Here is a 21131-nt window from a genome sequence, read left to right on the forward strand (position 1 = left end):
AAATTGTCACGTCAGCCCAGATTGTACGCTCGTTCTGTCTTTGTAAGCCACGCTTGCTTTTGTGTGGACATACCGGTATATGTAGATTAAAGGCTTAAAGTCTATTGGCCTACTGTTGCTTTAACCACCACCCGCTACACGAAGAACCTGTCAATGAAATGAGCGAGGGTCATGTGACTACAATAGGAAGTGTCTTTGTACCAAAATATGACAGCGTGTTGTTAGAGTCTGACCGGCTGTTAGTGAGCGTTCACCCTGGACAGGTTTGAGTATTTTCCTTTTGTTTTAGAATTAACTTAATCGCTTTCCGTGGAAAACGTTTGTAATATTGATTCGGTATGCCACTTGATTTCGAAAAAAAGCGAGGAATTATGGTGCATTGACTTGGCTATGGGGCAACACGACCATTGTATCAGTAGTGATGCCATGCAAATTACAACACCTGCTGTCAGCAGGCATCCCACCTGAGAGACCGGTTGGCCCAATATAGGCAGGTCTATTTGTATTTGATTAAACTCCAGATAGGCATACGCTTGTTTGTGGTGTATTAGAACTTTTTATGTATACCTTGAATGGACTTATTATTGTTATTATCGTCTCTTGTCACCCCTTCACATCTTATAAGTTGTCTGTTAACCTTGTTAAACTACAATGAGAATGTGAATGTATTGAAAGAGAATGAAACCACATTCTTATGTTAATTTGCCATGCATGCTCAAAGAAGGGAAGTAGCTATCCAGTATCTCTGTGACTTTAGATTAATCGTGTCCCATTTATGTCTCAAAATCCTACCATTTTCCACAGTGTGACTGTGAACGACATGATGTACCCTCTGTCTATGTCCACCTTGTTCAGGCTAGGACTAATCTCAAAAGGAACCTTTGTTTAAAGTAACTTAATAAACGGGCCTAAACAAATAATCAAGTAAGCATGTTCCCGGATTTGGACAGTCCTATGTGCCCTTTGCTGTTTGCTTTACCACAACGCAAACATGATTTGTGAAATAATGGTTTACCAGATGCTGCTACCAATATCAAAAGACCAAATCAAATTGAAGCATTCCTCCATATTAAATTATTTTTTAAGTATTAATGCTGACAAAAATGATCATTAATATGAACTTGAATTGCAAGACCCTGCAAATATGTGACTGGAATTACTACAAAAATCTAAACACAATCTTAATGGGGGTTATATAAGCACTGCGCTTGTAGATAATGTGACAGAAAGATATCTTATCTATATGTTCTTTACACCTGTTGAAGTACGACAGGTGTAACCTGTCCTTTTTATTTTACTGGACAGTTGGACAAACTTCATGGAGAAAAAACACAGGGTTGTTGTGTTGCAATCCATAGCTCTTCAGGTTGGACTTTCCCGGCAACTATCAACAGCAGCTTATCTTCCCTGAATTGCTCTTGCATTAAGTGAATCCATCCCCAGCAGCAACGTGTAAACTGTACACGCCTCTTGTGTGTGTTGGCAGCAGTCAGTCAGCTTGTGAGTGCAACAGCACCACTTCGTCTTCCAAGTTTGGTGGGATTTTTGTGCAGAAAGCCGTAAGAAATCTGTCGCTGATTCCCTTTTATGCATTTGTTCTCGATGTCTTTGGCTCAGGATTGTTATCGCTGATATTATTTTCAAAGCTGTTTTAGCTGATTTATTTTGTTAAGCAGTACAGAATTGATTTAACTTTAACACACTATTATTTAACATGTTGTAGTTCAAAGGGTTTAATTGTCATTTATTTTCATACATATTTGTGTTGTTGTGTTTCCAAACAATGTTTTAACTTTGTATCGGAGGCTTTTGCTTATTGGGAACCCAATGCTCCTTGTTTACTCACTCATTGCTCAATGACATTGGCTTTTACTGACTGTGTCTACAGGAGCTACCATGTGGCCTGTTCTGAAGCTGCTCCTGCTACAAGCCATCTGCTCTGCCCAGAGAGGCGTCCTCACCGAGGGGAAGCAGACCCAGCAGGCAGGCCACGTGTCGGTGGTCATCGTGGGGGGCACGGGGGACCTGGCCAAGAAGTACCTGTGGCAGGGATTCTTCCAGCTGTACACCTCGCAGGCCGGCAGCGGACACACCTTCTCCTTCTACGGCGGTGGCCTGTCGCCAGACGACCAGGGCACGCCCGTACTCTTCGACATCCTGAAGCATGTGGCCTGTTCCCCGGACACGCCCGTGGAGCGCTGTGCTCTGCTCAAGGACCAGTTCCTGCACCTGGTGCAGTACCGGCAGCTGAAGACCCCGGAGGACTACCGGGCGCTGGGCCGGCACATCCAGGAGACCCTGCAGGGGGAGGGCATGGTGGAGGCGGGCCGGCTCTTCTACCTCTCGGTGCCGGCGTTCGCCTACGCGGACATCGCCGACCAGGTGAACAGCAGCTGCCGGCCGGCTGGCGGAGCGTGGTTGCGGGTCGTTCTGGAGAAGCCGTTCGGTCATGATCTGAGCAGCGCACAGACACTGGCCACTCAACTCGGGGGCTCCCTGAAGGACGAGGAGATGTACAGGATCGACCATTACCTGGGGAAGCAGGTGAGGATTAGGATGGAGTCCAAAAATGAAGCTCATGGAATTTGTTTGAATATATTTTTCATTATTATTAATCTTTTTTTAAAGGTTGTTTCAAATATACTGCCGTTCAGAAAAGTCAACCAGAAGTTTTTGGATCCTATTTGGAACAGGCAACATATTGAGAGAGTGGAGATTGTACTCAAAGAGACCCTGGATGTAAAAGGTGACAAATATACTTTTTGTGCATTAAAAGCCTATTTACTTTGACTTTTCTGATCCCCTCAAAAGAGACCACATTGCCTTAGCGATACAAGACATACAAAGTCCTTTACCAAAAAGGTGTATTTTATTCCATTTTTCTGTTTGTCTCCGAAGGTCGGATTCCTTTCTACGACCAGTACGGGGTGATCCGAGATGTGATGCAGAACCATCTCACTGAGATCATGACCTTGTTGACCATGAAGGTGCCCCAGATTCTCAGCAGCTCGGAGGAGGTCCTCCGCAACAAGCTCCAGATCTTCAGCCATCTGCAGCCCGTGGGCACCAAGCAGGCCGTGATTGGCCAGTACCAAGCCTATACAGCGGAGGTCCGAGAGGAGCTGAACAAGACCACCGATCAGTTCAGTGTCACACCAACCTTTGCTGGTGAGTATCACAAAGTTGCTCTCGTGATCGATTCCCTCAGACATTGAAATAAAAATCATTAGAACGGGATGGTTTTTCTTTGTTTTGAATGAAAAACATCAAAGCTGGAACAAGCAGAAGAGCAAGTTATTGGCGAACTGCAGTTGGACACTTCGGACAAGGAGGGGGTTGTTCGTTATATAAATAACTGCAAGATATTTATCTAATCTCATCAGGGACAATGAGTCCTTCCAAATACATGATTTGGTTTTACAAGGTCTGTGCCTGACCCACAAACTTACAAATTGGCGAGTAAATGTTTAAAAATGAATAGCTTCTTTATGAGCATATTTGTAGAAATAAAAGGCTTTTGGTTCATTCTTCCCTACGGCGTTATGCTGAATGTTAAACCACTCTCTCTGGGTGTTTCATAGCGGTCTCTATAATATGCAGCTTGTGCTGCTGATGCTGTTGGTTGAGATTTGAGCTTTTTGGTCATGGCACCATCTTGACCTCAATAAAAATGGGCCCCTATGAAGGCACTCATTTCATAGTATGAGACCATTGCAAGCACCATTTTGGTTGCCTATTTGCAATAAAATGAAAACAATCTCAACCAGTTCTATTCATGCTTTTTCAATGATCAAAATTTGAGGGAGAACCCTAAAACATTTAGTAAATGTAAGCGTGACAACACGAGCCTATGAAATAATCATGTCAAGAGATGTCTACCAAATTCATGTAGTTAGACATAAGTCATTGTGGAACTGCATCGGTCAGTAAGAACCTATTTTATTTTCATTCTAGCATGGTTATTATGAATGCTGAGTTAATGCTTAGTGCTCAGCATTGACTGAAGCCCTCTGGTCTGTCCTCAGCGGTCATGGTGCACATTGATTCCGCGCAGTACGACGGCGTGCCCATCGTCCTGTCCTCGGGGAAGATGTTGGACGAGCGGGTGTCCTACGCACGGGTTCTCTTCAAGAATGACGTCTTTTGTGTGCAGAACCCCGACCACATTCACTGCAAGCCCAAGCAGATCATCTTCCACTTTGGACACGGCAGTCTGGAGCACCCGGCCGTCCTCGTCACCAAGAACCTCTTCAAGCCGGAGCTCGTCGACGGCGAGTGGAGGGAGGTGACAGAGCACAAAGACACCACTGTCCTGGGCTTCCCCATCTCGGACTACTACGTGCAGGCCCCCAAGGTGCAGCGCGAGCCGTACGCGGAGCTGATCGGCCACATACTCAGCGGGAGGAAGGACTGTTTCATCAGCGCCGAGAACCTCCTGGCCTCCTGGGGCCTGTGGACCCCGCTGCTGCACAGCCTGCGGGGCTCCTACCCCCGCATCTACCCGGGGGGCGAGGCCAACGGCAACTTGCTGGACCTGCGCCTGAGCGCCACGGAGCTCAGCTACGCCAGCGACTCGGTGGTCATCATCAGCCCCGAGACCATGGGCGGCACGGCGTCGGAGAGCTTCCAGGTGACGCAGGGGAAGTTCCGCGGAGACGACATGGTGTCGGCCTGGGGGGAGGAGCTCATCGCGCGGCTGGCCACCGACCTGCAGGCGGCGGCGGAGGGGGCGGTGAGCGAGGGCGGGGCCTTCCACCTGGCGCTCTCCGGCGGCTCCAGCCCGCTGGCGCTCTTCGAGCGGCTGGCCCAGCACCACCTGAGCTTCCCCTGGAGGGAGACCCACGTGTGGATGGTGGACGAGCGGTGCATGTCCCTCCGGGAGCCCGAGTCCAACTTCCACAGCGTGCACGAGCACCTGCTGCAGCACATCCGGATCCCGTACTACAACATCCACCCCATGCCGGTGATGCTGCGCCAGCGGCTGTGCGTGGAGGAGGACGGCGGAGCGCTGCTCTACGAGAAGGAGATCGCCCACGCCGTCAACGGCTCGGCCTTCCACTTTGTACTGCTGGGCGTGGGGCTGGACGGCCACACGGCCTCCCTGTTCCCCGGGGAGAAGGCCCATGAGAGGCACGGGGAGAGCCTGGTGGCGCTGACGGAGAGCCCCGTCAAGCCCCACCAGCGCATGAGCCTCACGCTCAAGGCCATCAACAAGGCCCAGAGGGTGGGCCTGCTGGTGATCGGCAAGCTGAAGCACGAGCTGCTGACCCAACTGAGCCGGGTGAAGAACAAGCCCAACAAGTGGCCCATCACCGGGGTGCACCCGGCCAACGGCAAGCTGGTCTGGTACCTTGACTATGATGCGCTTTTAGGGTAAAGGGATCACAGCGTCTGTTTACTCCTTTTTGAACTTTGTGCTGGCTTTTGACCTATAATGCTTAGAGTAAAACTACAATTTGACCTCCCCCAAAATCCTTTTTTCCACCTCGAATGATCCCCAAACCACTATTTTTTGTCCAGAAATAGCTATTAAATTGCTGCTCTTAACAGCTTAGACCAGCAGTTTACATACATAGCCATTTATACATTTTTTAGAGCTATCAAATATGCATGGCTGTTTGCAAACATCCAACCTTTCTTTGAACTTGGTGTTGTAATTTGTATTGAGGTACTTTGATACAATACCCATTTGCTTGAGTCTGGATCAGATGCCTGATACAGCGAAGGGTTAAGGAAAACTCAAACATTGTTTATTTCATCCTATTTTGATTCATTCGATTTTCCAGGTTTTTATGGTTTGTATGATTTACAATTTATGAAAATGATTACAGGGTTAGGGATCAGGGTCTAAAATACGTAGCAGTCTGACAATCTATAGATTTATACTACTAATTGTGTGTGTGAGAAATGTCTTTCAAATTAAATCTCAGGTGAGTAAAATCTACTAAGCTGCATTGTAGAATTATATTTTTATACTGTTGGGACTCTTCTAATGGTGGTTTTAAAGCACATTGCCTAGGTGTGTGTTTTATCCTCATTTTCTTCGAGATTTGACTTGCATTAAAACATTACTATTAAATATAGTAAAGATTTATTGTAAATTCTATGTAGCCATAGTTCATTGATATCCAGCTTTAGATTTTTAACATTAGCCTCGATCCTCATCCTAGTCATACGGATGGATCAAAAGCCAAATGTTGAATGAATCCTTTTAGCATTGAGCGTGTTGAACTAAACGGCACCCATTGAAAAGGTCAACCAAAAGAGTTTATATTTGGCATAGTTTCAGACTGAAGCTTAGAATGTGTAGGGAGGGGGTCGAAAGCAGTCCGTCGACAACCAGTTTTAGACAGGTATTTTCCCATGACGTCTGAACTATGTACTGCCGCCAGTGAAATGTCGGATGCCAATATGAAGCTAGAAGGAGTTACAGCCACATTTTATCAAGTTAATTGTTTATGCATCCTGTTGCAGTTGGATGAGGAAAGTTTGCTTACAGGTAAACAAAAAATGAATATCTGATGAGAAGAAAGTCTTGGTAAATAGAAAAATTTGGGTATTCTGAATGAGAAATGGTCTATGTGGCCTTGCTAAAATAATCAATATTTATATTTGAGAAAATAATTTATTTTGAGTGCCTTAATAGGCACTCTTTTATTGAGTTCAAGATGGTGGCATGACCAAAATGCCCAAATCACAAGCAAAAGTACACAATACCCTAGAAAGCTGTTAATGTACCGTTAAATAATTAAATTGTAAGGCATGCAGTGGATAAATGAAACAATTCCTCTTTACACAACTTGTGTGTACTTTATCAATAAAACAGAATCAATAAAACTAAACCTTCAAAGTCACAGTGTCTGGTGTGTTCACATAACCAAAATGTGCAAGGCAGAAATGTAAAATTCCTTATGTTACTCTTCCTTTCAAGTCCCTCTTATAGTTTCAGGTTCCAAGTTGGGGTGGGCATGGAAACGCCATGAAACATTAATGCAGGGGGTTGGGTGTCAACCTGGGACAGCTGGAATGGTTTATTGCTGTGGGCCCTGCTGCTCACTGAGCCACGGGAAGGCTTTTCATTATCCACATTCCCCCATTCACCGCGAAAAAGGCTGTTGAGATACACACATACGGTTAATTATCTTGTTTAAATGTGTGCCTGCCAATATTGTGTTAAATGTATCAGCAATGATTCAGCTTACTGGTACTGGCAACGCAGGCCACCGTTAGTGTGAGGGATAGATAGTATAACTCTGGGGTTGTGTCCGCCTGCGGGTTTGTTTAAAAGATTAATTCACCGGTGGTTTCTCATTGCATGCTCAAATGAGGTAACATTATACACATTTGGGCTTACATCCAGAGAAAATGGAAGGGTGTTTTGATAACATCGACTGGCTTGGCTTACACAGGAGGTGGCTGTCAGCGTCAGGATGGTGGTGCACAACCCTTGGCCAAATGAAAGCAGGCCAAAGACATGGTAGGCAGCCCTGAAGCTCACGGGAACTGGCTCTAGCACGGTAAGCAACACTGAAAAACCTGTTTGGACAATTCCATACGTTGGGATCAAGGGTCGAGCTGTTGCTGTTTATACATTTGGTATGTGTACAATAGCATACTGCTTTATGAAATGTACCTGACGCAATAATAGACATGGCCAGGGAAGCTGAGAGATTGTTCAGAAGAGGCTGCTGGCAGTACCTGGAGGATTTGGGCCTGAGGTTGAAACAGAACATTGAATAAGTCCAACAATCCATGAAGACATACTGTATTTTGTCCAATTGTATCTAATCTTTGGTTTTACCTTCCCATCACATAGAACTGGGGGACCAAAACAAATGCCAAGCAAATTGCATTGACTGTTTGACTGCAAATAAAATATTCAGAACAAGTAAGATATGTACAAAAATGCTAACAGATATGGACAATAGTCTATAAAATATATATATATATATATATATATATATATATATATATATATATATATATATATATATATATATATACAATAATAAAGTGGATTACATTGACATGACCTCAGCTATTGTAAAAACATCCACCACGCCAAGACTTACAATTTCAGTCTTTCATTGCTGGGTATCCGTCTGCTAGTATAATGCATAAGGTAGACGAGCATGTAATGAAACATCTTGAATCCATTAACGTACCCACAATGCCTAGAGTGGACACCTACTGACTACCCTGAAAGAATGAAGAGAAAATATTGAATTTCACTCTTAAAGTGATAACACATAAGAGCATTATATTTCCTGCCACAAATGTACCCCCAAAATGTTAACTTTCTACATGGTAGTACATTTAAGAGTAACATACATAATTCTATGTACAACAAAATACTATGTTATGTATGTAGCACATTTCACACATAAAGGCTACATAAGCATAGCCTGGTTCTACCAGACTCTCGTACTTCACTTAATTTCATTTCATTTGTACAGAGAGTCTGGACCTAATCAATTGACAAACGTTAACTCACTTGAAGGCGGGTGTCTGTTGAAGTTTAAAATGATTGGATCTGCCCAGTGCCACTCTGGATCTGCCATAACCAATCGCTAACGTTTGGTTGTGATGTATGTCATGCGCCGGGAATCACGCGCAGGTTGTACACAAACCAAACACCTTGCGCGTCTGCACGAAAATGTCCGTCAACGACAGCTGCAGGTTTTGTTCGTCGAATTTAATTTATCAGGGAAAAATTGCACATTGTAAATCAATATTTTATAGTAAGGCCAGAGATGATGTGTATGCAGTCAACTTTCGAAGCTGGGTGACAACACGCCATCGTCATTGTTCTCAGACACGCCCTCTGTTCGCTGATTGGGCGCAGAAAACCAAATTACATACAGCAGGTCCAGACCTAGTACTGAAGGGAAATTCAAATTGAGCGGAAGTACTTAGGCGGGCGGAGCCAGGCTAACATAAGCAGTGTGCTTCATTATAAAGAAAAGATCATGAAAACAAAAGTATAAGATTCACTAAATAAGATAAGGACATTGACAGCGTTTAAACCTAGAATGTATGCATTGCTGATTAGCAATGTAGTTTATAAGTTGCCAAAGCAAGTTAAACATATGTTTTTTTTCATGCCGACCAATAAAAAACGACAGTGTTACCCCTTACGTTTTTCTCATGACGACCAATAAAAAACAACAGTGTTACCCCTTGTGTTTTTTTTCATGACGACCAAAGAGAAACGACAGTGTCACCCCTCATGTTTCATTTGGTAAAAACGACAGTGTTACCCCTATGTTTTATTCGATACATTTCGACAGTGTTACCCCTTATGTTTTTTTCCCATGATGACTGATGAAAAACAACAGTGTTACCCCTTATATTTTATTTGACAAGGACAATTCTTTTTTTTTTTTTTTCACAATGGTTATACTTGACTTTATAATTCGCATGAAATAGAAATAGTCTTCCAACAGAGGACATCAACCGGACTTGAACCCCGATCTCCAGGGGGGTAACTCACAGCTCTCACCACTTCCCACTGAGATTTGTAATTGAATTATGTCTGCGGTTATATATGACAATAGACATGATAGCATTACGTTTAAAAAAAAGATATTGCGTTTTCCACAGAAATTGAGCCGCGGTCTCCAGTGGGTTAGGCAGAGTGCACTCCACTGCAACACTGAGGCGATGACAATACACAATAATCAACCATCAATAAAGAGGATATACATGACATTAAAATGTATGTGTATTTCTATTATTTCCTTCATGTTTTTTTTCATGACAACCAATAAAAAACGACAGTGTTACCCCTTATATTTTATTTGACAAAGACAACAGTGTTACCCTTAATGTTTTTTTTCATGACGACCAATAAAAAAAAACAGTGTTACCCCTTATATTTTATTTGACAAAGACAACAGTGTTACCCCTTATGTTTTTTCATGACAACCAATAAAAAACAACAGTGTTACCCCTTATATTTTATTTGACAAAAACAACAATGTTACCCCTTGTGTTTTTTTTCATGACGACCAATAAAAAACAACAGTGTTACCCCTTATGTTTTTTTCATGACGACCAATAAAAAACAACAGTGTTACCCCTTATATTTTATTTGACAAAGACAACAGTGTTACCCCTCGTGTTTTTTTTCATGACGACCAATAAAAAAACAACAGTGTTACCCCTTATGTTTTTTTCAAGACGACCAATAAAAAACAACAGTGTTACCCCTTATGGTTTATGACGACCAAAGAAAAACGACAGTGTCACCCCTCATGTTTCATTTGATAAAAACGACAATGTTACCACCTATGTTTTAATGGATAAATATCGACAGTGTTACCCCTTATGTTTTTTACATGACGACCAATAAAAAAGGACAGTGTTACCCCTTATGTTTCATTTGATAAAAACGGCAGTGTTACCCCTCATGTTTCATTTGATAAAAACGACAGTGTTACCCCTTGTGTTTTTTTTGACAAAGACAACAGTGTTACCGTTAATGTTTTTTTTCATGACGACCAATAAAAAACAACAGTGTTACCCCTTATATTTTATTTGACAAAGACAACAGTGTTACGACCAATGTTTTTTTCATGACGACCAATAAAAAACAACAGTGTTACCCCTTATATTTTATTTGACAAAGACAACAGTGTTACCCTTAATGTTTTTTTTCATGACGACCAATAAAAAACAACAGTGTTACCCCTTATATTTTATTTGACAAAGACAACAGTGTTACCCTTAATAATATTTCCATTATTTCCTTCATGTTTTTTTTCATGACGACCAATAAAAAACAACAGTGTTACCCCTTATATTTTATTTGACAAAGACAACAGTGTTACCCTTAATGTTTTTTTTCATGACAACCAATAAAAAACAACAGTGTTACCCCTTATATTTTATTTGACAAAGACAACAGTGTTACCCTTAATAATATTTCTATTATTTCCTTCATGTTTTTTTTCATGACGACCAATAAAAAACGACAGTGTTACCCCTTATATTTTATTTGACAAAGACAACAGTGTTACCCCTAATGTTTTTTTTCATGACGACCAATAAGAAACAACAGTGTTACCCCTTATATTTTATTTGACAAAGACAACAGTGTTACCCCTTATGGTTTTTTCATGACGACCAATAAAAAACAACAGTGTTACCCCTTATATTTTATTTGACAAAGACAACAGTGTTACCCCTCGTGTTTTTTTTCATGACGACCAATAAAAAAACAACAGTGTTACCCCTTATGTTTTTTTCAAGACGACCAATAAAAAACAACAGTGTTACCCCTTATGGTTTTTTTCATGACGACCAAAGAAAAACGACAGTGTCACCCCTCATGTTTCATTTGATAAAAACAACAATGTTACCCCCTATGTTTTAATGGATAAATATCGACAGTGTTACCCCTTATGTTTTATTTGACAAAGACAACAGTGTTACCCTTAATGTTTTTTTTCATGACGACCAATAAAAAACAACAGTGTTACCCCTTATATTTTATTTGACAAAGACAACAGTGTTACCCCTTATGTTTTTTTCATGACGACCAATAAAAAACAACAGTGTTACCCCTTATATTTTATTTGACAAAAACAACAATGTTACCCCTTGTGTTTTTTTTCATGACGACCAATAAAAAACAATAGTGTTACCCCTTATGTTTTTTTCATGACGACCAATAAAAAACAACAGTGTTACCCCTTATATTTTTTTGACAAAGACAACAGTGTTACCCCTCGTGTTTTTTTTCATGACGACCAATAAAAAAACAACAGTGTTACCTCTCGTGTTTTTTTTCATGACGACCAATAAGAAACAACAGTGTTACCCCTTATATTTTATTTGACAAAGACAACAGTGTTACCCCTAATGTTTTTTTTCATGACGACCAATAAGAAACAACAGTGTTACCCCTTATATTTTATTTGACAAAGACAACAGTGTTACCCCTTATGGTTTTTTCATGACGACCAATAAAAAACAACAGTGTTACCCCTTATGTTTTATTTGACAAAGACAACAGTGTTACCCTTAATGTTTTTTTTCATGACGACCAATAAAAAACAACAGTGTTACCCCTTATATTTTATTTGACAAAGACAACAGTGTTACCCCTTATGTTTTTTTCATGACGACCAATAAAAAACAACAGTGTTACCCCTTATATTTTATTTGACAAAAACAACAATGTTACCCCTTGTGTTTTTTTTCATGACGACCAATAAAAAACAATAGTGTTACCCCTTATGTTTTTTTCATGACGACCAATAAAAAACAACAGTGTTACCCCTTATATTTTTTTGACAAAGACAACAGTGTTACCCCTCGTGTTTTTTTTCATGACGACCAATAAAAAAACAACAGTGTTACCTCTCGTGTTTTTTTTCATGACGACCAATAAGAAACAACAGTGTTACCCCTTATATTTTATTTGACAAAGACAACAGTGTTACCCCTAATGTTTTTTTTCATGACGACCAATAAGAAACAACAGTGTTACCCCTTATATTTTATTTGACAAAGACAACAGTGTTACCCCTTATGGTTTTTTCATGACGACCAATAAAAAACAACAGTGTTACCCCTTATATTTTATTTGACAAAGACAACAGTGTTACCCCTCGTGTTTTTTTTCATGACGACCAATAAAAAAACAACAGTGTTACCCCTTATGTTTTTTTCAAGACGACCAATAAAAAACAACAGTGTTACCCCTTATGGTTTTTTCATGACGACCAATAAAAAACAACAGTGTTACCCCTTATATTTTATTTGACAAAGACAACAGTGTTACCCCTCGTGTTTTTTTTCATGACGACCAATAAAAAAACAACAGTGTTACCCCTTATGTTTTTTTCAAGACGACCAATAAAAAACAACAGTGTTACCCCTTATGGTTTTTTTCATGACGACCAATAAAAAACGACAGTGTTACCCCCTATGTTTTATTTGATGAATATCGACAGTGTTACCCCTAATGTTTATTTCATGACGGCCGATAAAAAATGACAGTTACCCCTCATGTTTTTTCCATGTTGACCAATAAAAAACGACAGTGGTACCCCTGTCGACGTTTTTTCGGGGATCCGAACCTGTGCTGTTTAGAGTATTAACCTCCGAACTTATCAATACACCATCAAGACACAGAATAAAGTCAACACAATGGTTATACTTGACTTTATAATTCGCATGAAATAGAGATAAGAGTCTTCCAACAGAGGACATCAACCAGATTTGAACCCCGGTCTCCAGGGGGTTAGCTCACAGCTCCCTCCACTTCCCACGGAGATTTATAATTTAAATATGTCCGTGGTTATATATGACAATATATAGGTATGTAATAGACATGATAGCATTAAGTTTCAAATTAAAGATATTGTGTTTTCCACAGAAAATGAGCCGCGGTCGCCAGTGGATTAGGCAGAGTACACTGCACTGCACCACTGAGGCGATGACAATTGAGACAATTGACATTGAGACTCACAAAAAATGGACTCTATAGGACAGTGATCATGATTTGTCTCAATATCAGAATAACAACAATGGGTCAAATAGCAATGGCTGGTGGAATGGCCATGAAGTAGGTCTTTATATGCAGTGTAAGCTTGTCCAGGCCCTGCAAGTCAGGATGTAGGCTATGAATCTGAATGAAAAGCAGGTAAATAGGTAGTGGCCATCCCCAAAATGCACCTGAATACAGGAAATCAAATCTATTAAATTCCAAAAAAATAATGGGGGGGGGGGGGGGGGGAGAACGTCAGACCCCCTGTCTGTTACTGTGCTCCACCAACATGTTTGATCGCCAGCCGCCACTGAGAATGACCAATGGAAATAATTATCTGCACAATTTGAATTGTGTTTAAATATGCTACAGTGGTCATTTGTTTAGCCAATTCATGTTAAACAATGAGGGTTTTGATTGTCGGGTCGGGCCTTTGATCGATCGTTTGTGTTTTTTTTGTTTTTGTTATCATTGCTTTATTGGCCTAATTTGAGGAGAAATCTATGCCATAAACAGACATTTTATAGGCCTTTATTGCACGGGTCTTCTCAATGCCGTGGAACGCTCCGTTCACTTGCATGGGTAGTAGTCCGGTAACTTGTCAACCCCAGCGTCTTCGGTTGCTAAGCCGGACTATTTCACTGCTGATCAACGCTACGAATGCTGGTAACGAATAAATTGTAAAAAGACACACCATGTGAAGTTATTTTCCAACTAAGATTTGAAAAGCTTTGGAAGTTTATTTACAACACTATTTACATGGTTTTGGAGTAGTACACTTTGACATTTTAATACAGTTCAGCGAGAAAGGCGACGAAGAATAAGAAGGGGGCGTTCCAGTCTGCGTAAACGGGAACCCCAACCACACGAGAACGCCCATTTGCGTCTGCAGTGGGATGATATTGCAACCACTAGCAAGTGCTATAATTATTGTACACCAACTCTCGTTCACACTCCAGTCCAGTTGGTGGCGGTAATGCACCTACAAGTTGGTTTGCAAACCGCCAATAAAACCTAAAGAAGAAGAAGAATTGTAACAGAGCCCGTCTACTCTAATATATATGAGCAGTAGACGCATAGACATTCTGTGATTGTACACCAAAAAGAGGAGGAAAGCGGAACCGGTAGTGTTTGACGCTGGGTACTTTGTGTTTTTTTGCCGCGCAATTAACCTTTCTCCGACTGAAAGTTGCTGAGATGCACTGAATAATTTAACCTTCTCCCACCTTAAAAATACAAGTGGACCTACCTGACACGTTTAGCCTTCAGCGATACATTTGGTCCGTTCAAACTTTACGCAAGAATGGCCAACGACGATGACATAAATCTGGTAAAAAACATGGAGGCTAACGGCAATTTATAAATGATATGCTATAACGTTACAGGAATGAAATGACACTGGAAAACGCCAATGAACGTCCTTCCTTTTTACCTTTCAGAGGCTACGGGCAGCTGTACACTACACGACGGGACGGATGTGTCTAGACATTGGAAGAAATCAGGGCAAGGAGTTCAGTCCACAAGCGATAGCAGCCATAGCCGAAACAACATTCAGACAGTGTGGTCTGTTCATTTTTGTTTGACCGTCATTTAAAATTGCATTTTAATGGTGAATTCAACTTAACACATGTCAAACTATATGACTGTTGTGCACAAATGCCTTATATTTGGATATTTCATTTTCAGATGTATTTGCAAAAGACTTGGAAGCCTTTGCCAGGTAATACCCAATCATGTCCCTGATCACAGTGTAGGCATTTTGAACTGACACATATTTCGACGAAGTGTAACAAACTTCCAAGCTACCAATCTAGAATATTGTGTTAATTTGTGGGTGGTAGTGGTTGCCACACACAACAGAATCCAGTGCTTGCATCGAAAGGGCCCCTATGTATCAAGTGTGATTGTGATTAGCAAATAAAAGCTATTACTTCCAGGCTAGATAGATCAGTCTAACATCTTACCCTGTCTTCTCTATCCATCTTACATATAGCCCAGGCAGACAATCACACCGGTCTCACCAAGTCATATTTTGAAACTGCTCACCTGGGGTCCCTTTTGACTGTTTAATTGAATGTTGATTTTCTTTTCTGGAATTGGAGGCATGCCAAGAGAAGCACCGTGACGTCAGACGATGTAAAGCTCTTGGCTAGAAGAAGCACGGCACTGGCGAGTACTTTCAATGATATCCAAACATTCAAGACAACATTTTGAACTATTACATATAGCTTGCAACTGTAATGTGCAGCCAAAGCAAGCAGTGACGTCTTATACTGTCGCTCATATATATATTTCAATGAAACTCAATATTGCTGGCCGGATAAGGGGGACATCCATGATTAGACAATAAGTGGCAAGTATTTTACAGTAGACTGCTTTTTTTTGTTTAACATTTGTCATTTATTTGTTCCAGGCCAAATTCATACAAAAGAAGAATGATTTATTGATAAAGGAGCCAAAACATTTGAGGAAAAGCACTGGGAAGGATAACAAGGACCAAGACAGCAATGCTGCACCAGATCTCTAAATATTTAACACATGCCAAGCAATGGCAAACCCTCTGCTCGCTACCATCACTTCTGCCTTTCGTTGTCCACTTCAAAACAATTAACTTAGCTTTGTAAGAAAATTGTATATTGTAATAAATTGATTTTTGTATTCAATTGTCCATACATGCGTGGCTCATGATACTTACCTCATATCGCCAATGCCACTTTCTAAATGTCAATTCAATTCTAACATTACTACACAACCTACCGTGTATACTTGATAACTCAAAGTTGATACTATCAAAAACAGCAAAAAGGCAGGCAAGACCCCACATCATGTCTGAGATGGCCACATAATGAAAGTGTAGAAACTTCCATCTTCGTCCCTCAGAAAACAATCCAGTCGGTTCAGACGGAGACCTCGACAAGCGGAGCCCAAGGTCCCTAGATATGCGAATCCAATTAGTTTGTTATGGACGAAACCACCTGACACAAGTCATAGCAACTATCTATTCAAATGAACTTTATTAGAGTACTCCCTTCATTTGACATGTATTAAAACTCAAACATCAAGAGGTCGGGGACCATTGAAACACACCACACAACGCTCTCACAACCAACACTCGTGTCCCCCAGCGTCTTCAGCAGATGCCATCCACATCAAATTCACACTTACAAAATCAGTTCAACATGAAAAGCACACACCATACAGCATCCAAATCAGAGTATATAAACAAGACAAATCATCACAACATTCCACTACAGTTTGATACTAAGCCTGTACTTTATGTACTAAAAGGATAGGGGGAAAGATTGCAAAGATAAAAAAAATCTTGAAGTACTATTTAAAGGAAGTCCATGTTAAGGGAGGGGTTTCGCTTGTAGAATCTGCAGTCTCCATACACACACTCAGAAAGCAGTCACATAGGGCTCTTTCACTGCACAGCCAGTCCTTTTCACTCTTCTCTCCGCTCGCGCACTCATCGCTTCACTCTTCGCCACAAGCCATCCCCAATCGCACTCATCAGTTCTTAGAAAAATGTCAGTTGCGCAGTTCTTTCCATTTTAAAAGTGGATAAAAATGAAAACACCCACCGTCTCTCTGAACATGCGGAGTGAAGCCGTTGTTTGATGGCATAGCATGTACAGGTGGGAGGAGGGTGAGTGATACTGAGATCAGCCCAAGAATGCTGCCAAAGAGGAGCTTCCTCCCAGGAAAATGGAATAGAGGTGAACTGCAGAAGAAATTTTAGTGAAGGCTTTTCCAATACAACCATACTGCAAATAAAGTTGCACTTAAAACAATTGCATTTCAACCAGATTCTTTCCAATGCAAGATTGCATTCAAAGATGACAGAGCTAGGTGAATGGTGAGTCACAAATGCTACCCCATGCATTTTCCAAACGGATCATATCACATTTCACAATGCATGCATTAGAGAATCCAGTTGAAATTGTAATACAAATAAACAAAGACAATAAAAATAGCACTTAAGTCTTACATCCTGGGAAACAGGTCACTTTCACAATTTCTAAATTAAAATATTTTGCAAGTGTACAAAACATATTTCAAAGTATTTTTTTCAGAGACGCCGACACCAGAAATGATTTTGGGCTTAGAAACCCTCATCTTTCTCACAATACTTACCATACAACATCAATTTACATACCCCAACCAGAAGACTTGGATTCCATACCGGACCCAAATCCTGTGCTAAAGCCACTACCACTGGTGGTCGAGTTTGACCCGGTGCCCCAGCCCAGGCTGGCTGAGCTAGTGCCATAATTGCTGTTGCCTGTACTAAAGGTCTGACTCTGGTCCCGGCTGGAGGCTGTACCAGTGGAGGTGCTGCCTGTGGTTGAGGTCTGCCCTTGTTGGCTAGCTAGCATGCCCATCATCCCCCAGCTACTCTGCAGGGCAGCCTGTGCTGCAGCCATCATGGCTGGACTTAAGCTAAAGGAACCAAAATTGGCTAGATTGCTATTCGTGCTGCTGCCGCCCAACCCACTACGACTGCTCCCAAAGCTCTGAGCTCCAAAACCGTTCCCAAAACGGCCTGCGCGGTCGTTCATCCTATTGCCATGTTTGGGCTCAGCATTTGAAATATGTACGCTGACCCCTTTAACAATAAGGTCCTCTCCGCAAAGAGAGGCGGCCACCTGCAAAAGAGACAGACATGAGTGATTCATCCATGCAGTAAGCGATCAACGCAGTGTTGCCAGTAATGACATAAGGGACTATACCTGATCATCTGCAAAGGTGACGAATGCAAAAGCACGGAAGGGCTTTGGGATGAAGACATCAGTCACTTCACCATACTGTATGAAGAACTGCCGGAGGTCGTCGGTGGTCATGTCCTCTGTGCATCGACCAACAAACACCTTACGGCATCTCATGGGCTCATCAGGGCCTTGCTACAAATAGAAGGAACCAAAACAGACATAACATAAACACAAGGAAAGTAAACAACAAACTTTTTTATGACAAATGTTTACATCTACAACTTTAACTAAATCTACATCAAGAGTGGTTGGTGATATTATAATGTCAAAGAGAAGCATCCAACCAAATAAGAAAGTATGTTTTTTTTTTTTCTTACCTTTGAGTTTGGGAGTTTGCAGTCACACCATCTCCCATCAATCATGTGTCGCTGTGCGACGACCTTATCTTGGACTTCATATTCTGTGAATCTCACAAAGCCAAAACCTTTGGAGTTTCCAGTCTTGGCATCACGTTTTACCTGAAAAGAAATGCATATTTAGATACTTATGCTTCCATTAAAATAACATACTGAAGGACAACACGCATGTAGTAAAATGTATTCACTATTCATACCTGGACCATGATTACTTCTCCAAAAGTACCGAAGTAATCCTTCAAATCCTGTTCGGATGTTTTCCATGGCAAGCCGAGAACAATCAAGTCAGATGTCTTCATGTCACCTCGCTTCATCTTCACGGCAGACGAAGCATCGATTTCCTCCATCTTTCTTTTGTTATCTGAAAGACGACACAATTTAGTCATTAGACCTGACGTTGTAGCGAAGGACGCCTCATATCGTTGCCATCACGCATTACTAAACGTAATTGTCTGCAACAGTTATTTGAATGCGATAAAAGGAACACATCCAGCCTAGAACAACATTGAGTGTCGTTGCAATCTTGTATTTCGACGTACCTTTGGGGTAGTTGACCACATAGACCAAATTTCCCCATCCAGTCTCCGGTGCGTGGAGGAGCCCCTCCACCAGGCGGACGCCTCGCATGCACTGGGACACCGGGCTGCGGAACCGGAGGCCGCAGGCCCCAGGAAATTGAGCCGACACCGTTGAGAGCAAAACGGTACCGTCGTCCTCAGATGGGATCTCCATGGGCTCCTCATTCTCCTCTTCGGCTACACGAATGTAAATTTCCGCCATTTTACGGGAATTCTTTTCTGATCACACCAAAAAATCTGTCCACGCTTGTTAGCCAATAAACGTAGCAAGGCCCAAAGCCTCCTCTTTTTTTCCGTTAAAGATTGAGTGGCAAAAAAATGAATTGCCTCAAAAAGTGGTGTTTAGAGTCAAACTTGATTAACTTTCTAAAATGTACATAAATACTAGCTGATCTTTGACTTATTTGTATGCTGGTCGCAACAACCCCGGTCAAGTTTCCTTTGTTCGATGGACGCGACGTCGTCAACAGACGTGAGGCTCACGCGTTTAAGATGAATGGAGCCCAGTAACGTCCCCTCTTACGCCGAAACTATTATTGAGATTAAACACTACGAATGCAATATACTGTTGGCATTTACTTACGAAACAGACGTTAACGCAATATCTTCCGACTCGATAATAAAAGCAGCACTACAAATGCTCAAAATGGCATGCCGCACTTTGACTATGGAAGGAAATACGTCATTATTCTGGACGGTCTCACTTTGGACAAGTTGGGGGGGGGGGGGGTGTTATGTGTTGCCGCTAATCTAGGCAGTGTTTGTTACATAATTTAATACAAAAAATGTAATCTCTTTTATACATAAAGTATATTTACCTTAACCCTTAATATTTTTGATAATACGTGCAATGATATTTATACACGCATGGAGCCTATTTAATACCAACTGTTGTGCATCCCCGGTGGTAGAACCCAACAGATGGAAGATGGTGGAATGACTTCTCAGAAGGCGGAGCTAAGAATTGAATTACTGGCCGTAACCAGCCGTAACTGTGTATCAAACATCAATCTATTTCCACAACAAAGTAACGACATAAAATTATCAAAACGACAGTTACGCCCCTTCAAAGCCACATAGAATAACTGGATATATGTTTTATTAGCAATGCTATGTCCATTATTAAAGGCATTATATGTCACATTTCCGCAATAAAATACCTAAAACCGACTTCACCTATGTTATCTATTTTGTTGAGTTGTTTATTAACAATAACTCAATTGTCTCCAATTTCAACCATGTTCGAACCCAATGAAATCCTAACTTTTACTGCGTAGTTGTCCGCTACATCGGTCGCATGACAAGGCGTCATATGCCCCCATCTTCCGGGGATACGGTAGCCTTGTACTGACGTAATTGATTCATATATTTCATTGGCGATCTAGCTTTATACGATGTACTACTTTAACTGGTTCAGGCCATCCACGATGCAGTGTTTCCCACATGTCCAATATCTTTTTACCATTTACCTCAGTCTCACCAGCCCCTCCGCTGTTACTTCTAAAATCGAATTGTGAAAAACTGAAATGTCTACGGTAGTTATATAGTTATAACGTTCAACTCGCGCATAAAGTAATGCATAATTGCTTATTATTGTTATGACAATAATTGGCTATTATAAGAACATGTGGGGCGGAGGGATAAATAGGATGACTGCAGAAAAGCGCTGTAGAGGGTCTTACATTTCCGCTGTTGTAGAAGCAGGGGCGGATTTAGGTGGTTATTGGCTCGTAGAATACTATTTGTTTGAGGGGCCCCTTTCTGATCATGCAGAAAAACGTGATTTAGTGCCATGTGAAAACCGTGTTAGGCATTTGACATGGCCTACACGCACACCCTCTGAGCGCACTGGCATATACACTCACACAGACCTTTACCATAGCTTTAAATGGACAGAGACAGGTGATCCGGTCTGTTATGGCCCATC

The 21131-nt window shown here is 41.5% G+C and overlaps 4 protein-coding genes across 7 annotated transcripts; 2 read left to right on the forward strand and 2 right to left on the reverse strand.

Moving 5' to 3' along the window:
- The first annotated feature begins 156 nt into the window (after positions 1-156).
- On the forward strand, positions 157-6854 carry h6pd (hexose-6-phosphate dehydrogenase (glucose 1-dehydrogenase)). Of its 3 annotated transcripts, none has more exons than XM_056606839.1 (5): positions 157-263; positions 1889-2544; positions 2629-2746; positions 2899-3168; positions 4026-6854. In XM_056606839.1, exons 2-5 carry the CDS (start codon positions 1897-1899, stop codon positions 5375-5377), a joined length of 2388 nt encoding a protein of 795 aa, XP_056462814.1. In that variant the 5' UTR covers positions 157-263; positions 1889-1896; the 3' UTR covers positions 5378-6854. The 3 variants fall into 3 exon arrangements, with proteins under 3 accessions (XP_056462814.1, XP_056462815.1, XP_056462812.1); XM_056606840.1 differs by having other exon boundaries at positions 215-490; XM_056606837.1 differs by lacking the exon at positions 157-263 and adding an exon at positions 1284-1559.
- Positions 5668-8753, reverse strand: LOC130402612 (uncharacterized). The gene is made up of 6 exons (XM_056606844.1): positions 8073-8753; positions 7802-7864; positions 7634-7713; positions 7406-7536; positions 7203-7269; positions 5668-7112 (listed from the first exon to the last, which is right to left on the reverse strand). The coding sequence occupies exons 1-6, from the start codon at positions 8144-8146 to the stop codon at positions 7054-7056; spliced, it is 474 nt and encodes a 157-aa protein (XP_056462819.1). The 5' UTR covers positions 8147-8753; the 3' UTR covers positions 5668-7053.
- A 5749-nt stretch (positions 8754-14502) lies between these two features.
- Positions 14503-16205, forward strand: cenps (centromere protein S). Its single transcript, XM_056606845.1, has 5 exons — positions 14503-14828; positions 14938-15061; positions 15185-15218; positions 15601-15667; positions 15912-16205. Exons 1-5 carry the CDS (start codon positions 14802-14804, stop codon positions 16023-16025), a joined length of 366 nt encoding a protein of 121 aa, XP_056462820.1. The 5' UTR covers positions 14503-14801; the 3' UTR covers positions 16026-16205.
- On the reverse strand, positions 15239-19878 carry tardbpb (TAR DNA binding protein b). Of its 2 annotated transcripts, XR_008903946.1 has the most exons (6): positions 19166-19878; positions 18824-18987; positions 18588-18728; positions 18232-18402; positions 17083-18147; positions 15239-16431 (listed from the first exon to the last, which is right to left on the reverse strand). XR_008903946.1 is itself a non-coding variant. In XM_056606841.1 (5 exons), the coding sequence occupies exons 1-5, from the start codon at positions 19404-19406 to the stop codon at positions 17650-17652; spliced, it is 1215 nt and encodes a 404-aa protein (XP_056462816.1). In that variant the 5' UTR covers positions 19407-19878; the 3' UTR covers positions 16494-17649. The 2 variants fall into 2 exon arrangements, 1 of the variants encoding a protein (XP_056462816.1); XM_056606841.1 differs by lacking the exon at positions 15239-16431 and having other exon boundaries at positions 16494-18147.
- Positions 19879-21131: the final 1253 nt, after the last annotated feature.

The sequence above is a fragment of the Gadus chalcogrammus genome, chromosome 13 (assembly GCF_026213295.1).
Source record: "Gadus chalcogrammus isolate NIFS_2021 chromosome 13, NIFS_Gcha_1.0, whole genome shotgun sequence".
Lineage (NCBI taxonomy): Eukaryota > Metazoa > Chordata > Actinopteri > Gadiformes > Gadidae > Gadus > Gadus chalcogrammus.

Coding starts and splice junctions, on each gene's coding strand:
- h6pd (XM_056606839.1), top strand. CDS start 1,897: ATGTGGCCTGTTCTGAAGCTGCTCCTGCTACAAGCCATCTGCTCTGCC. Junction 2,545..2,628: donor ACCATTACCTGGGGAAGCAG/GTGAGGATTAGG, acceptor CTTTTTTTAAAG/GTTGTTTCAAATATACTGCC. Junction 3,169..4,025: donor TGTCACACCAACCTTTGCTG/GTGAGTATCACA, acceptor GTCTGTCCTCAG/CGGTCATGGTGCACATTGAT.
- LOC130402612 (XM_056606844.1), bottom strand. CDS start 8,146: ATGTTTCATTACATGCTCGTCTACCTTATGCATTATACTAGCAGACGG. Junction 7,270..7,405: donor CGCTGACAGCCACCTCCTGT/GTAAGCCAAGCC, acceptor ACAAACCCGCAG/GCGGACACAACCCCAGAGTT. Junction 7,113..7,202: donor GGCCTGCGTTGCCAGTACCA/GTAAGCTGAATC, acceptor GTATCTCAACAG/CCTTTTTCGCGGTGAATGGG.
- cenps (XM_056606845.1), top strand. CDS start 14,802: ATGGCCAACGACGATGACATAAATCTG. Junction 14,829..14,937: donor ACGACGATGACATAAATCTG/GTAAAAAACATG, acceptor TTTACCTTTCAG/AGGCTACGGGCAGCTGTACA. Junction 15,219..15,600: donor GACTTGGAAGCCTTTGCCAG/GTAATACCCAAT, acceptor CTGGAATTGGAG/GCATGCCAAGAGAAGCACCG.
- tardbpb (XM_056606841.1), bottom strand. CDS start 19,406: ATGGCGGAAATTTACATTCGTGTAGCCGAAGAGGAGAATGAGGAGCCC. Junction 18,729..18,823: donor GAGAAGTAATCATGGTCCAG/GTATGAATAGTG, acceptor ATTTCTTTTCAG/GTAAAACGTGATGCCAAGAC. Junction 18,403..18,587: donor GCAAACTCCCAAACTCAAAG/GTAAGAAAAAAA, acceptor TTCTATTTGTAG/CAAGGCCCTGATGAGCCCAT.